This window comes from Anguilla anguilla, chromosome 13 (genome assembly GCF_013347855.1).
Source record: "Anguilla anguilla isolate fAngAng1 chromosome 13, fAngAng1.pri, whole genome shotgun sequence".
Classification (NCBI taxonomy): domain Eukaryota; kingdom Metazoa; phylum Chordata; class Actinopteri; order Anguilliformes; family Anguillidae; genus Anguilla; species Anguilla anguilla.
This window is the reverse complement of record NC_049213.1, coordinates 15,648,482-15,666,096: the sequence shown is the minus strand read 5'-3', so window position 1 is coordinate 15,666,096 and position 17,615 is coordinate 15,648,482. Positions and strand designations below refer to the sequence as shown.

The 17,615-nt window shown below is 40.2% G+C and overlaps 1 protein-coding gene across 4 annotated transcripts in view; it reads right to left on the bottom strand.

Annotated features, from left to right (window-relative positions):
- The window catches only part of LOC118211028 (helicase with zinc finger domain 2-like), a 34,687-nt gene extending 17,087 nt beyond the window's left edge, over positions 1-17,600 (bottom strand). The window contains exons 1-8 of one of the 4 annotated variants that reach the window (XM_035387743.1): positions 16,703-17,600; positions 8,949-10,003; positions 7,226-7,409; positions 6,830-6,937; positions 5,390-5,907; positions 1,710-2,351; positions 640-1,429; positions 382-457 (exon numbers count right to left, since the gene is read on the bottom strand). In XM_035387743.1, coding sequence (XP_035243634.1) covers positions 382-457; positions 640-1,429; positions 1,710-2,351; positions 5,390-5,907; positions 6,830-6,937; positions 7,226-7,409; positions 8,949-9,940 — 3,310 coding nt within the window. In that variant the 5' untranslated portion in view covers positions 9,941-10,003; positions 16,703-17,600. Of the gene's footprint in view, positions 1-381; positions 458-639; positions 1,430-1,709; positions 2,352-5,389; positions 5,908-6,829; positions 6,938-7,225; positions 7,410-8,948; positions 10,004-14,847; positions 15,364-16,702 lie in introns of those variants that run through there. The other 3 variants (XM_035387744.1, XM_035387742.1, XM_035387741.1) reach the window with 3 other exon arrangements.
- Positions 17,601-17,615: the final 15 nt, after the last annotated feature.

The window sequence follows — 17,615 nt, the reverse complement described above, 5'->3', positions numbered from 1 at the left end:
AAGAAGCTTAAGATTTCCAGGTGTGGTGTTCAGTAAACACCTAGAATGTTCCACCTGATGGACAGTAATGTTAACAGGAGAAGACCAGGCAGAAGACAAATATCTTGTATTGTCTAGCAGGAGAAACCATCGTACAACTACAGGAAGAACTCAATGCAACTAGAGAGAAACCAGTTCCCCTGAGTCCTGTGAAACGGCAACTACGATCTGCTGGTCTGTGTATCTGTGAAAAAGCCCTTGTTATGTGCTGTTAACATGAAGAAAAATTCCAGTGGGTCATCAACACTGGACAAAAAAGATTGGAAAACAGCTGATTCTTTTAGACCCTTTGCAACATTAAACATTAGCTCCTTTTTGTTAAAATTAGATTTTGAATGATACCTTGAACATTATTCGCATTTTCCACGGTTACTCTGCCAAGACGTCTTTTTCTCAGTTCTTTCCTGATAAGGACAACCTTAGATGGAAATGGAAGATAATTATGGGGTTACTTGCGCACTGACAATCATATACATAAGTTAACATTAAAATACCATACCTAACACAGTTTCTTGTTGCATTTAAGAATCTGCACGCATGGTTTATTTTACCCATATCTGCACTTTTCAAAAAAGCACATTTCCTGTGAGGGAAAAATACCTGACTTCCTTCAGAGAGAACACAGATTGTTCTCTGCTCCTGATTCCCCCACTGACGTGGCCATCCTTCAAATAGTTTTTGCACTACATCTGCAACACATGCAACCTCATCAAGATTGTACCAGGACATTGTAGTCGCGTCCAAATGACACTTTCCACGAACGTGGTGGAACCTCAGGGAATGGAACTGTGGGTGAGGGGGCACATGTCCACATGCCTTGATGGCACCACTCTTGCCATAAAAGTGAGAGGACACAAAATCGACAATTTCTTCAGAGGAGCGGTAGTTTTCATTGAATATGATTCTGCTTTTCAGGGCCACAGAATTCTTTTGTTCTTGGTAGTGATGGAAGAGGCGACTGAGTAGTGTGTGGTTGGAGCGCTGGTCCTCGTCCACTGAGAAGAGCTTTGGACCCATCTGCATGTGATCTCCAGCCAAAACCACTCGCGTTCCTTGCCCTGCCAGAGTGAGGGGCATCAGAGCTTCACACTCTAGCATCTGTGAGGCCTCGTCAATCAGAATGTGGGTGAAGTAACCAGCTGGAAGATTCAGGTTATAGAGTTCCCCTGTCATGAATGCTGTTGTTATGATCACTCGGTGAGAGTCTAAGGTGGGTCTTCCAGGACATGTGAAAGATTGGCCATCCTGATGGCAATACTGCAGCGTGATGTCATCAGTTGCACTCATAGGCACTCCCTTTTTGTTGGCTTTTATCCTGAGAGGTTTGGCTTCAGTACGTCCAGCATTTACATACTGATGAAAGTGATCCTTGACATACAAATCTGCAGAGCTAAAGGAAGAAAGTGATTAACTTTTTAAAAAAAATTTTACCGTAAAAATGAACAGCACTAAACATCTGTGTTAAAATCGCAGTTTTACTCAGTCAGAACACATCGCCAGAGGATGCTCACCGACTATAGGACAAATTACTATCAGTTACAATAAAATTACAATAGACTTCAACCAGTCACATATACACATGTGTAGGCTTGTGCATGTTGGTACTGTACATAATTTGCACTCATATCTATAATTAATAATGAAATAAGCATTTATGAAGTCGTGGTTACCTGTTAGTATAGGTACAGATCAGAACTTTGGTTCCAGGTTGCCGTACCAGCTCTTTAGCTGCAGTGGCCAGGGTGAAGGTCTTCCCTGTTCCAAAGGGTCCATAGATTAGAAGTGGTGCCACAGTCTTGTTGTCATGTGTATCCCCAACGATGAAAGCCATAGCTGCTTGCTGCTTTGCATTGAGCCTGGAGTATCTTCCTGTGTGCACTGGGACACAGCTCTTCATCAGGTCTGGCAAAACCCACTCTACATCTGGTAGAAGGTCTACAGCCTTGTGCATCATGCAGAAGTGGAGGCGGTTCAGCTGAAACTGGACCTCCATCTCACACGTAGTGTTGTTCTGGAGATCCAGCTCAGTGCAGCATCTCTTGGAGAGCTGCAGGTACATTCTCCTCTCAGTGCTAGCATCTGGAACAATGACTGCCTCATAGATTTTTTGATGCTGATTTTCCACAAATGAAGAAACTGCTACCAGAGCTGACCGGACACCTCTCTTTAGGATAAACCCCTCTGGTGTGTCAGGGGTGAGCATAGACGGTGCTGGAACTGAGGCAAAAAGTTCTTCTGAAAGAGCAATCTTCATGCCAAACTGAGGCTCATAAACTTTGTCAGACAAATAGATGCTGTCTTTGAGGCTGAGTCTGGAGGTTGAAAAACAGAGAAATATTTACACCTGGATTCAAACAGCATTTGTCTCAGCCCTTAAATAAATGGCTTGAATAAAGTGCTCATATATATAATAAGCTCCATAATGTTAGGGACAAAGATTGTTCTATTTTTTTCTTGATTTGTCTCTGTACTCCACAATTTTAGATTTGTACTGAAACACATGTGGTTAAAGTGAACATTCTCAGCCTTTATACACTTTGGTTTCACCATGTACAAATTACAGCACTTTTCATTTTTCCAGAACACTGCTGTCTTTTTAGCAAACTGTAACTTGTTCACCCTGTTTTTGCAGATAACTAGTGGTTTACAACTGGCAACCACTGGCACATGCATGTTTTACTCCTGAAGAGTGTTTCTGATCTGTCAAACAGGTGTTCAAGGGGTTTTCTTCATTATGGTGAAAATTCTTTGGTCATCAACTGTAGAGGACTTCCTTGGCCTACCAGGCCCTTTGCGATTACTCACCAGCGCTCACTTTATTTTTATTTGATTTTGGTAAGCTGAAGTTTGGTCTACGTCTCAGACAGTTTTTTTTCCTTCTTATTTCTCAGCCTAATAATGGCTTCCTTGACTTTCATTGGCACAATCGATCGATCCCATGCCCTGCCTATGCACTTTAGCCACCTACCACAAGAAACAATTGATCGATTTTTGGGATGTATCGTAACGTATCAACTAGAAGCCGGCAGCAAGGCCTTCAGTATGCTTTAAAAGGATATAGAAAATAATTGAAAGGATTTGAATAAATGAGAGAATGGCAACATGAAAAGAAAAACTGAGCTGAAATATTAGTTAGTTCTCACATTGCAAATAAAGCCCAGTCAGCTAGCAGTTAAAGAAAACACTACAAACCAGCGTTGCTCTTGCAGTATCGGGTGAGTTGTTTATCAGTTTTTAGTATTAATGCAATGGTTTTGGATACAATACATAAGTCTCCAAATCAGAGGAGCATTATGAATACGCTGGGTGTTTGTAAAAAAAAATATTGGCAAAGTCCCTGAGCAGCCACAGCCAAGTTGTTGAAAATCCTGAAAAACTAAAAGAGGCTTAAATCACAGTGTTTTTTTATTTTTATTTTTTTAAAAACATTAATCAATCTTTAGATCTCATGCATCAGGGAAAGAGCATGCTTTCTTGTCCCTGACAGAACATTGTAAGAAACAGTATGCTGTGGAAAGGAAGTGCACGTAAGCTTACAGCCATCACCACTTTGATGGATCATATCATTAACATTACTTGTAGAGTTAAGAGTGGTCAGACCATGGTCAAAGTATAAACAACCAGCAGAAACCTCCACATAATGTAAGTACAGTCTCCTACAATGTACACTTGGCCTTTCAAACAGACCATGTTATGAGTGATAGAACCAACAGGGTCTAGATGAGATGATTACCAGTCTCACGTAAGAAAGGAGTGGTGAACACTTATTTTTTATATAAGAAAGGAAGTGGGCTTGGAAATAATAGTGTACAATCTGGGCAGAAAATGAGAAACAATGGTGTATTGGAAGGAGTCAATTAAAATGATGTAAGCATGTGGGAAGTACCAAGTTTAAGCTCCACAACAGGAGGAGCTGACAAGACAGGATAAAAAGGAGTGTTTGGCTCCAGGGGAGTTCAGTGTGTCCTGTCTGTGTTTTGTGAGTGTCTTGTGGAAGTGACTGGGGAGTGTTTGTATTGATCTGTGCAGATCAGCCCGGGTTCTTGCATGTTATCTTTGAATTACCTGCAATAAATCAAGTTGCATCAGACTCTGTGAAGTGTATATTTTGAAGAAGTATTCAACAGTGTGAGGAGAACACCCAGCGCTTCTGGCCCAGGCTGGGACCTGTTTTTCCCACAATGCTCAAACTGCATTAGTGAAACAGGGTGATGAAACCATGTGTCCCTTTTCATTTCTTTAAAGTTTGTTTTTGTACAACATGCAATAACCAACTGTTGGCTACATTAACTTTACCAGCTACCATCCACAACTGACGAAAAATTACAGAAAGCACTAGAATCGTGGAAATTACAAAAAGAAAATTGTGTTTCTGTTCATCTGATGGTGTGGTCTTCCACGGAGAGGGATTCAAAGCTGACACTGAAGTAATTTTGCTTTGGGTTTTGTAAGCGGATAAAAAAACACCAGCTACACTGCTAGGATCCCAGTTGCATCTTCTGTTATGTTCAGAGCCTTAAATTATGAAATTTGTCTACAGGAACCAATGGCATGGATGCTGAAGTCCTGAAAACTTGATAGAGGTTATGACAGATAGCAACAGTTGTCAAGTTGTGATTGGAGGTCAAGAAAATAAGGCAGGGCTTGGGATCGGTCAGTTCTGGTTCTCATTTTGACAAATGCCAGTAACAAACTCCAAAGGCAATCAAAAGCCTAGAATCAAGACTAGATACTGAAAGCTCTCATACCTGACCTAAGAAAGCTAGCGAACTCACATGACTAATCAGAAAGACCTGTGAAGCCATTTGTCCCAAACGTTATGGTGCCCTGAAATAGGGGGCTATGTACAATGAGTACTGTAATTTATACCTGGTGAAACCACAGTATAGATACTCTTAAATAACATCTGAGAATGTTAACTTTAACCACGTGTGATTAGTTTGATTACAAATCTAAAATTCTGGAACATTATGTCCAAAATATTATGAAGCTCACAGTATATATTACTAATTTCTTCTTGATTTAGTCAAATTAGTAATAGTCTATGTGAAGCAATCTTTTCAAAATAATTTTACATTGCTAAACTAAACAAAAACAAGGCATGCAGTTTATGTTAGGTGACACTTTAAGATTAGTAAGGATACTATCTGTTTTGTATTTTTTAGCACATGACATTGAATGTGTTAGTAGTGGGCTAAAAATAATATTTAATACCAAGAGCAAATACACCTCATCTACGGTAAGATCTACAATTACTAAGTTATGTAATAAAAACATCCGCTGGAATTAAATCCAAAATTTTTTTACTGATCATAAATAAAACTGTAGAGTGTAATCATATTTACATTACCTGGACACTATGTCTTCCTGGGCTAGTTCCTCTCTGTACAGGAAGTGGTGCATTCTCTCTCTGTAGTTATGGAAGGTGATGGACATGTTGGCTTCAGATCTTGGGTTAAACTGCAAGTTTATCTGAGGAGGCTTGTACTCCTTCAGAAGCTTTTCTTCTTCTTCTGTCTTGTTCAAACAGGGAATAATGACTCTGTTTCCCTGGTGCCAGCGCTCCAAACTCTGAACTGGAGGCCCGATGTCCTCCTTCATCCACACAGGACAGATGGAGCTCTGCTCTCCCACCCTCACCTCAAGCTTCTGCAGCAGCACTGGCCTCATGTCAAAGTCAAACACCACCCACTGCTCATAAAGGCCTGGGTGTAAGGGTTTGCATGACACAGGAATGTCATAGGACATGTCAGAAGTGCAGAACTTGTTTCCTGTGGAGTAGGTAGAGGGACCTTCAGGAGTAATTTCACCGAGAGTGAATATAGCTCCAGGATCCTGTTTCAGCAAGGCGACATGGGCAAGTAATCTCTGAAAATACAAAACATTTTATAACTGAATTACAACTGAAATTCGGTCATTCCATTCAGTTCACTACATAGATATTTGGCCTGTTTTTACTGATGGCGACACAATGTGCCGAAGTATATTCATCTCAGGACCAACAACACGTTACTTTACTGAGGTGTGCTGTTGCATGTCATTACTGTCCTTAGCTTACAGAAGTTAGTCAAGTTACTAGCTAGACACTGTGGGAAACAGTTCCTTGTCATTTTCTGAAATCATTCTTCTGTCAGGAGCACTGTCATCAAAGTAGATCTTTATTGACAGTAAAGGCAATACAGTTATGTTTGGTGGTATGGCTCTGTTCTGGAGCTCTCCCGCCAACCACGCAGCCCACGTGGATAAGGTCAGGAGGCCAGCAGCCAAACCCTCCTAGAGGGGTACACACAGAACAGATCCAGCAGCAAAGCAAGTTCTTAACACATAGGGATGGAGCAATACAAATTCTTAACACATATGAATGGAGAAATGCAAATTCTTGACACATAGGGATGGAGCTGGGGTGGTGGAGGGGATTTACAAAGCAACGTGCAGCAGCTTGCATGCAGGAGGAGCAGCCGAATGAGTAGAGGGAGGCTGTTTAAGTAGACCGCCCTGTTAAGTGAATGTACTGTGATAGGCGAACATCACTCAGCTGAGCCATCAGCTGATTCAGCCGGAGCGCTTGACTCTCGTGGCCTGCCAGAACTACGCGATGCTCCATTATTAAAACTGAAGAGGGGCTTGACACACCAAATTAGCCCTACAAGTCCCCATGAAGCCACTGAAAAGTTCCCCTTAACCTGCACTTTTCCAGTTCAGCTGTGGAAAATCAAACAAAATTATAGTGAACCTATATATGTAATAAGTTAGTTAAATTGTGTATTACCGTAGATGCAAAGTGTCTCACCTCTGTTTTTATCTGAAAAATCCATTTCAGCTCAGAATTGGTCTCTTCACACTCCACACTTAAATCTTCATCATGGGTGACAGTGACATCATCAACTTGTTCTGACATCTACAAAGTATGCTAAATTTATCAGTACATGCAATATTATTCTGTATCATAGAAACTTTAAAAATTAACGGAGCTAATACAATATGACTTAAAGGGTTAATCTTTCAAACCACAAAAATACATCATCATTTGTTGTCTTATGGTTAAGATTAATGACAGTTTCTTTATATACCCAGAAACTAGACTGTACTCTTAAAAACATCTCTTGCACGTAACTACAAATTTAGGGAAGCCCTGGGAAGCCCTGTTCCATTACACTTATTACTGGTCCTATCGAGACACACTCACAATGTGGACTACATTACTGCTGCTCCTGTACTCTTGCAGCAGGCGGTCCCTGTAAGACCCCAGGCCCTGCGCCTGCACAGTGTGCTGGATCTGCTGAGCCTCTGTGCTTCGCATGTGCCACTCCTGCAGCTCCTCCACAGAGTGGGCCCGAAAGCATCTGTCTCCATACTCGCATGCTTCAGGCCTGCAGAGAAACGGTCACATCAGCACGCTCAGATCAGAAACGAGCGCTGGAGGCAGTTCTAACTAGTGAGTAACATCGAACGATACTGAAAGAGTAACAGGGCGTGGAATGGCGCGTTTCTTTCAACGTGTTCATTTCACATAAATGGCCTAAATTCAGATTTTTTTGTCTGCCTAATAGTGCATGTGTATGTAGAAGTATGCTGGTATATGTGTATGTACATGTGTGCATCTATGTATTTATATGGGTATGTATGTACATATGTATGTGTACCAAAGCATCTAAATGTTTTCCTTATTATGTTAAAATTTTTTCACAATAATCCTTACCAGACCCAAAAGGGTAAAAGAATATAACAAATAAATGAATACAAATTGAAGTGCAATGGACCCCTGGCATGGGATGGCATGAGTGCTGGTGGACACAAAAAATAAAAGATTAAACAGTGCTAGTAATGAAAAAAATGGACAGTACCCCATTAGTATTTTGACACCCCTTGGTCTGGGGCTGTTTTTCATTGTTTGGGTTAGGCTCCTTAGTTCCAATGAGGAAAATCTTAATGCTATAGAATACAATGACATTCTAGAGAATTGCGTGCTTACAGCTTGGTGGCAACATGACAATGCCCCCATGCACAAAGCAAGGTCCATAAAGACATGGTTTGGTGTGGAGGAAATTGACTGGCCTGCACAACATTAATGGCCATGTTTTGGAATGAGATTTTCAACAAGAACATATGGGTGTGATATTTGGGTGTCCACATACTTTTGGCCATGTCATGTAGATATATGTGCGTGTGTATGAGTGCGTGTGTGAGTGTTTGTACATTTAGCAGGCACTCTTACCCAAAGCAAGTTTAGCTGGGTGCAAGCGGGAGGTTGGGAATGAAGTGCTTAATGTAGCAAATGAATGCAAGAGCTCCCTTTAAGTAGCAATCACAGTATTTATGTCAGGCAATTTATATTTCTAGGTGAAAGGAAATGTAAACAAAATATTTTCCTGTACAAAGAGTCCTTCCTACAGAACATCAAGCAGTGCAACTGAAGGGAGCTACATTCATATGCACATAAAACAAAGGTGGAAGGTGAAAAGGCACTGCTGTATGTACCACATAAATATGATAGATGCTGTGATTGCACATGTGGTCATGTCTGTAAGTATAAAGTGTAAACTAAATAACTAAATAACTAATTTTTTCTAACTGAACTGCTGAATTGTTCATGTGAAGACTGCACTTTTTCGGGAAAGAAGAGAAAGTTATTTTATTGGAATATTGCAGTGAGAGTGGGATTATCATCGTGGATAGTGGAAGTTACTCAGTGCAAATTGTGGCCCAGATGTATTTACAGTATGACCATGATCATGGTCCATGTCATGCTATGCAGTATTATGATGTCCTTATATATTGACTAACATCACCTGGAAAATACATTTCCTCATATGTCATACAATCTCCACTGACTCGGCTGTTTAACGGTCACTGACACACAGTGCTGAGAGGCCATATGAAATAACAGTGGGTTAACAGCCGTACCATACCTGTCACACAGCAGAAACTCTTGCTTGCGGCTGTGTGGCGGAGGACGGTGTTTCCAATCCACGGTGTTGCCCTCGGAGATCATCCGAGCGTGCTCCAGGGAAGCACAGTGCTTGATGAAGCTCTCCTTAGAGGTGCTGGTCAGCAGGCAGGCTTTGCAGTAGATCTCCACCTGGGTGCTGGGGGAAGCCGAGGCTGGAGGTCCCCTCCCCTGGGACAGCAGCGGCAGCTCCTTGCGATCCCACCCGCCACCGACCTCCTCCTTCCACACGGCCATCTCCACCTCGCTGTGGGCGAGCTGGCAGCGGGCGTGTCCGTGCCAGCAGGGGGCGCCCTGGGCCACGTGGCTACAGTACCGCAGGTTGTCCTTCGCATTAGGAGGCAGCCGCCGGACTTCGTTGTACACCTTCTTGCTTGGCCCTTCTGCCAGGTAATGAACCAACACCGGCTTCCAGGCATGAGCTGCCTCTGACATGCAGGTGTTGTTCCACCTCTTGGCGGAGATCACCTGTGGGCTGCCGTGGAAACAAGCTTCACAGAGTTCGCAGAACTTCCCTCCAAACTCAGACAGGATTTTTTCTGGTGTCCCCAACTGTCTGGGGGCTGCCCTGCTGGTGTCTGACACTAGAGCTCTCAAAGTGCTGATGTCCATGCGGTGGTTTTTAAGAAAGGTCCACACTGTAGCCTCCTCGATGCTTCTGGCAAATGTACACCGGTTTTTGTGCTTTTTGCACCCGGAACCTTCCACAAAGAACCAGCACACAGCATACTTGCTTGGGTTCGGTACTTTAGGTCGACGAGACACGTGCCTCCACTTTCTCCCCTTTTCCCGGCCTCTGGCCAGCAGCAGGTCTCCATTGCATTTGTGACTGATGATTTTCAGGGAATAAGTAACTTCATTCTCTTTCTCGACACAGAGAGAACAGCCAACCTTCAGGTTGCACGCCCGTAAAATCTCACTCAGAGAGGATTTGTTTGGATCCACGGATGCCATTGCCTGACATGTCTGTCCACATCACCGTGTCACAGTGAATTGTAACATCACATGCGCAGCACGCTGAAAGCACACAAGGTGTGTTTGATAGGATTGCAGATTAGATAGCGGGTTAAATTCAATAACACATTCAATGTTCTCTCCTGCAGCACCGGCTAGAGGGAGAATACATATTAATTTGGAATATTTATAATACATGAATTGTATCTTAACCTTTCCACAAGCTATGTAGCTAAATTTCAATTGGGATATAATAAACAAAGGACTAGGTAGTGTGTATGTACTATGCATTTGCAAGTGAAGTACATGGGGTATACGCTATAGCTACTTTAAAAAGTTCAAACAGCATTTTTCTTAGCCCTTGCTTACAGTGGAAGCGTGCTGATACTGTATATTGTACTGTATACTGATATTAAATATATATTAAAGTATATACACTATAACTGTTTCAAGAAGTTTTTCTCGACAGTGGCTTAAATAAAATATGTGTGCTGAAAAGCCATATTGCACTATAACACTGTGTGCCTGTGCATGCTTGTCCACATTATGGCTACTGAGGATATATATATATATATATATATACAGGGAGCTCTATAACATTTGGGACAAATATTTTTTTTTTTTGATTTGACTCTGTACTCCACAATGTTACATTTGTGATCAATCTCAAAGCCACAATTCACATGTGGTTAAGGTGCAGATTCTCAGCTTTTATTAAAGGGCATTTTTATACATTTTTGTTTCACCATGTAGAAATTACAGCACTTTTTATACACCGGCCCCCATTTCAGGGAACCATAATGTTTGAGACAAATGACTTCACAGGTGTTTTCTGATTAGTCTGGTGAGTTCAATTGCTTCTTTAGTGCAGGTATAAGAGGGCTTTCAGTATCTAGTCTTGATTCTAGGCTTTTGATTGCTTTTCGAGTCTTACTGGCATTTGAAAATGGCTGAAGATGGTTGCAATACAGGCCTGGCACAGCATCACCAAAGAAGATACTCAGAACCTGGTGATGTCTATGGTTCACAGACTTCAAGCAGTCATTGCATGCAAAGGACATGCAACAAAGCACTAACTAAACATGACTACTTTCATTTATACAACATGAATATGTCCCCAATATTATGGTGCCCTGATATGGGGGGTAATGCATAAAAAGTGTTTTAATTTCAATATGGTGAAACCAAAGTGTATAAACACCCTTAAAGGGGAATTACACTTTATAACACTTCTGCTTCTGATGACTGATATTGTCCTTCTAATGAATGCGTCACCCTTCATTTTTCGATTAGTTATTTCATTTTAAATGTCTAACATTAGAAACAAAGACCTATTTTTTTTTAGCGCAAGTTCACATAGTAGTATGGTTTCCGTTTTTTTCTTCTTCAATTTCGTTTTGCAGCAAATCGAGAAGAAGCGAGAAGCAAAACATTCCGTTAACTTAGCATTGAAATCGAACAAACTAACGTCTGCTAGCTTTTGTTTGATGCAATATTGGTATAATAATGAGGTGCAATAATGAGGTGCATGTACCCAGTTGTTATAATGCCCCGTTAGACTTGACTTGAAAGCACATTTCCTAGTTTTCCACGCAATGCAACTTTGTGCCAGACATGGCTGGATGTAATCAGATACCCCAACATAACAGCCGAAGAAGTTCGCAAACGAGGACTAAGGGTATGCAGCGACTACTTTGAAGGCAACGACTACCAAGGCGACTGTCTTAAGCCTGGAGCTGTACCCACAGTTTTCTCATCGTTGGTCAAACAGCTCGAGATAGGTACTATGTGGGCTGGCTAACACTATCGCATCTGTCTGTGATAGATAGGATGTCTACCACCAGTTGCCATTTGTCCTGGGAATAGCCTGTGGTTCCTCAATCTCGGTCCGCTCCTGACTCGCTCTCGCACGATCAGCCTGAAAATTAGCCAGCTCTTCTTCTGTGTATTCCGTCATGAATCAATAGGGCACAACAATCCCATGATCAAAAATAAAATCTCCTTCGTCCTCAGACATTTTCGGTTTCACTAGCTAGTAGTAATACAACACTATTTCTACGACCAACCTAATGCTATTGTCTGAGCAGTGTGAAGCTAGCGACAGTAAGGACTTTCGTGCGGGTCTGAAAATTTCAAAATAAAAGTCCGACGATAAAACCACTGTTACGTTCAGCAAAATGAAATGAATTAAGGAAAAACCGGACTGCAGTTGTCCTAAAATATGAACTATTCGTTTTCTATTTGTACAATATTAAAACAACTTCGATTTTAAACACAGACATTGTAAAACTAATCACAACACTAATATTAATTACAAACAAATCTGTCTTCATTTTTTCTATTTTTTTTCCCTACATTTTTAACAATGACAATCCAAAATTTTAAATGGAGAATAATAGATAAAATACACCCATTACTTTTAATTATTATTGCAATATCCAATACAACATTACATCAGTACATGAGTTTAACTGAATGGTAAGGGAAGAATTAGAGTAATTTAAAATGCGTTACTTCAACATTCTGTGCTACCTTGTAACATCAACTATGCAACTAAAAAAAAAAATATATATATATATATAAAAATGTGGCGGGATATTTCACTAGAATGGCAAGGAGAACAGGACAGTATTAACACTTGTTTGTAAAGGTGAAAACATCGCACACAGAATAACATGGCTGGGGTATAAGCATGCAGTACATAGGGCAGATTTCATTCAATTAAATCCCAATTGCTTTCTGATAGCATGACGTATATAATGCGCTGCTGCCTCCCCTGGACATGTTGTCTCAATGATATGGGGGTGTTTTGAATACCTTGAACCCTCCACTCTTCAGATATGGTGTCATTTATATCAAATAAGCGTCATAGAAAATGTGGCTGGGGTTTGAACATTCAGTACATAGGCGAATTTCATTCAATTAAATCCCAATTGCTTTCTGGTAGCATGACATATATAATGCGCTGCTGCCTCCCCTGGACATGTTGTCTCAATGATATGGGGGTGTTTTGAATACCTTGGACCCTCCACTCTTCAGATATGGTGTCACTTATATCAAATAAGCGTCATAGAAAATGTGGCTGGGGTTTGAACATGCAGTACATAGGCAAATTTCATTCAATTAAGTTGCAATTGCTTTCTGATACTATAACATATATAATGCGTTGTTGCCTTCCCTGGACATGTTGTCTCGATATGGGGGTGTTTTGTATACCTTGGACCCTCCACTCTTCAGATATGGTGTCACTTATATCAAATAAGCGTCATAGAAAATGTGGCTGGGGTTTGAACATGCAGTACATAGGCGAATATCATTCAATTAAGTTACAATTGCTTTCTGATACTATAACAGATAACATGCTCTGCTGCCTCCCCTGGACATGTTGCCTCAATGATATGGTGTCACTTATATCAAATAAGCATCGTAGAAGATGTGGCTGGGGTTTAAACATGCAATTTCTCGGCAAATAGTGTATTCCTATCCTCTGCTTGTACTGTTGAATGCATACAGTTTTTAACAAGTGCACATACAAGTCAAACAGTCTTGAATTAATTTAAATCTCTTTATGAACTCAGAATATGACACACATAGTCATTAGTCATGATACAGTTCATAGCAGGAAACAGCCAGTATTGGACACCTGGGCTTGTAACAGGATGTGAAGTACAACTGGCCTTCACATTAAGCAGTAACTATAAACAGTGAACAGAATTTTTGTAGTGACATTTTTTGTGTGACTTACAAAAGCAAAGACAGATTTGTTTGTAATTAATATTAGTGTTGTGAATAGTTTTACAATGTCTGTGTTTAAAATCGAAGTTGTTTTAATATTGTACAAATAGAAAACGAATAGTTCATATTTTAGGACAACTGCAGTCCGATTTGTCCTGAATTAATTTCATTTTGTTGAACGTAACAGTGGTTTTATCGTCGGACTTTTATTTTGAAATTTTCAGACCCGCGCGAAAGTCCTTACTGTCGCTAGCTTCACACTGCTGTTAAAAGTGTTACCTTTGTTACACATAAATTGCATAGCCTATTTGTAACACAAACGTAGTAACTACCGCATGCTTTGAAAGTAACACAAAAAATGTGTATTTGTGTTCAAATATATACAATGTGTTAAAATTGTATATATTTGAACACAAAATTCAGGCCTTTTTGTAACCACAATCCTGGAATATGTGCATCATATTCATATTTCCTCAACCCCTATTTCCTGAAGTTGGCCCGACGCGCCAGTCAACCTGGAACGGGAAATCTTTTTGTTTAGTGTGTGCAAGTAGTTGTATGCGGGGTAAAATGCACTTTTGGCGCATAGTTCACTTTGTAAAACTTGCTGTATATTGTGTGTGATGGTGATTATGTCAGTATATATGTTTCTAAAATAATATGTCGAATTCGACTGCTACAGAGTAGCTATAGTCAACCAGCGTCATACCTTAAATTCCCTTGGAGACTCCGACTCTATGTACTGATAACCTGCATTTTCTGTATCTACCCATAGCCTATAATTTCAATTTCTGCAACATCTGTCATTTCTAATAAGTAAATAATGAACAGATACATAAATCAGCAATATTGTAGTATTTGCTGTTGTCAATACTGGTTTCCATAACAAATTACTCAAAATTAAGAACTTTAAGAAGTTTATACGCTCTAGGCTATATTTCTTCTCAGTAGGCACTGTAGAGCTCGTTACTTGTTCAGGATACTCAGAATGAGTCGTTCAACACACCAGCGATTTCTGGGAATAGCATACGGTAGTGAATTTTTAGTGATCTGTAGGCTACTGCAATTTATTGCTGTTATGTAGCCTATATAAACATTAACTGAAGCATCACTACAAACAACATCAAAATCTATGTACCCAAGCGTATTGTAGGTTTCAATTATGAACTTACCTTATTTAATACAACAGAAATGAATAAGCGATCTGTCAATGAGGTTAATTCAGAATCGAAACCTAGGCTATTCTCTTCCGACCACAATTCCAGAAGCTGCCAAGACATTTGGCCAGAACCTGTTTATCGCGGTCTAGCTATTTTATCCGCATTCCTTTTTTTATCATAGAACATATCCCACTTTATCACATCCTTTCGTTACGACAAAACTGTTTCTCTAAAATTAACAAATAAATTCGGATATTTTAATAAATAGGCCTACTTAAGAAAACGTACCTTCACATTTAGCCTACGGATGCTATCCTGTCGTGTAGTTCATCTTAGGTATCATTTCCCCTGTCTGTAGCTTTCTGAGTTTCGTTTTTGACTCGGTGAGATGACGCGCACCACCAAAAGCGATTGTGTTGGCTAATGAATCTTATTTCACATCATTTCATTCCCTGAATTCCATTAGTGGCTTATAGGCTATTATTGCATAGGCTATCAACATTTATGAAATCCCTTTCTGGTTTTCCCGTTTAACTAGATTTTTTTTTTTTTTTTACAACTTGAGACCGCGAGTTGCCAGTTTGCGATGACGAAATAATATCACCAGATTTTGGCGTTGTGTTCACCATTGCGCAAAGCGAACGGTTGATTATGGTTCGTTTTTAAACACATAATAGACGATATTAAACCACATACATAGACGATATTAATATTTTATCTGAAACGTTTCAGTCCCAGTTTTTAAAAAAAGTCTCTGAACTTAAATATGCTTTTAGGATAAGCTAAAGCTTCCGCCTTGAAACATTTGGCTACGGACAGAAGCGGAATTAGCGCGCGTACTGTGGGTGCGGGGCATCCATATGAGCAGCCATGGGGGTCCCCCAGAGTACTAAGCATGGAAACTAACTTAGGCCTAATATATGAAAAACATTGTTTAATGAATGTTGACAAGTAACACTGTATCGTTTACGTTGAAAAAAAAAAAAACATATAGGCCAACGTATTTTAAAATCATATTTTAACTGTGAAATATGTTTAAATTGGATTCGCTTTTACTTCAAGATATTCTAAGCGTGGATGCTTTATTTCTCATCTTGCCTCGCACCAATATGTATGACAGGCTAGCTCCGCCCCATACGCACCTAACTTGATTGTATCCATATCAATTTTAAGCAAAGCTCAAATCTGCAATATCCTCAACTGACATCACGACGATGGTGATGATGTTGATGATGATGATGATGACTATAATTTAATTGGCTAGCTCAGCTGTCATTTGCACCATTTCGTGGTTACTGATGCGGGCGTTGTGGGGCACTTCCAAACCATAATATCCAACCACAGTTTTAGATAGAAGAATAAGTAATTAGGTAATTTGGGATATACAAATACAAAAGATTAATTGCCCGAGAGCCCTACCCCGAGTTTGCTTGGCAATTCCTCCCTCCTGTGCGCTGGTTTTTTATAATTTGACCACGGTCTGACCACTCTAACTCTAATAAGTAATAAGTAATGTTAATGCAATGATATGATCCATCATCGTGGTGCTGGCTGTAAGCTTAAGTGCACTTCCCTTCCACAAAACTTTCCTTGAGTATTAACTAGGAGTAATGGGATGAGAATATAATTTAGCAAAAATAATGTATCATTATAATTTCTAATATAATTTAACAAAAAACATATTATAGCTTATTATACCACATGACCCGATGAAGGTTAGTGTGCCAAACTGCATTTGCTACTATATTCCACTTAAAGAGGCTTAATGAAGAAAAACAAAGCACAACAACAAAGTAAAACATTTGCAAACAGATACAATACGAGATAGTAATAGTCAAAGCTGAATGAATCATCTGTGGTTGCTCACCAGTATGCTGTGGGCAGGAATGCCAAGGTCGCTCTCCTCCACACTGTTGAATACTTCTTCAAAGTATGCACGCTTCTCGGAGTCTGATGCAACTGGGTTTATTGTTAGTGAATCAAAGATTACATACAAGAACCCGGGCTGATCTGCGCAGTTCAGTAAAACTAACAGTCACTCACAAAGTAAAGACAATACATCCACTCGTTCTCCAAACACTCTCCAAGCACTCCAAAAACACACACTAAAATCCCCTGGGGCTGAATGCTTCTTTTTATCCATTTTTTCTAGCTCCTCCTGTTGTGGAGCTTAAACGTAGTACTTCCCACTTATTTTCTTTGTTGCTCAGGTCCTGTTTTTGACACCATTATTTCCAGATTTTTTGACACCAATATTTATGAGCCCCTTCCTTTCTTTATTTAAAAAAAAAAATGATGGCGCCCATCTCCCATCTGAATCTCCCTCCCCCTTCTATCACAAATCATATATTCTGACGACACCCCTGTCCACTCTGCACACTCCCTCCTCTGCTGGCCATGTAATCCATCATGGAGGTGGCGGCTGGTGCTCTTGAATACATTCCTTTCCCATATACATTGGGTCTGTGCTCTTTGAATACATTTCTTTCCCGATACATTGGGCTTGTGCTTTTTTGAGTATATAAATATATTTCTTTCCCACAACGCCTTGCACTTTGAATTAATGCACAAGTCTCATAATCTCACAAGTGCATGAATCTCTGTTGCTCCTGCCTTTTCGCTGACAAAGTCTTTCCCCTGTTGACATTACTTTAGAAATCAATGCTTGTGAAATCTTTTCATACACAACCCAGGGATGTTATTTGGTTAATAAATGACAGCCACAATGGTGTAATAGCCTCTGGCTTGCATATAATTGGTGTTCCTCATTTACCTAGTTT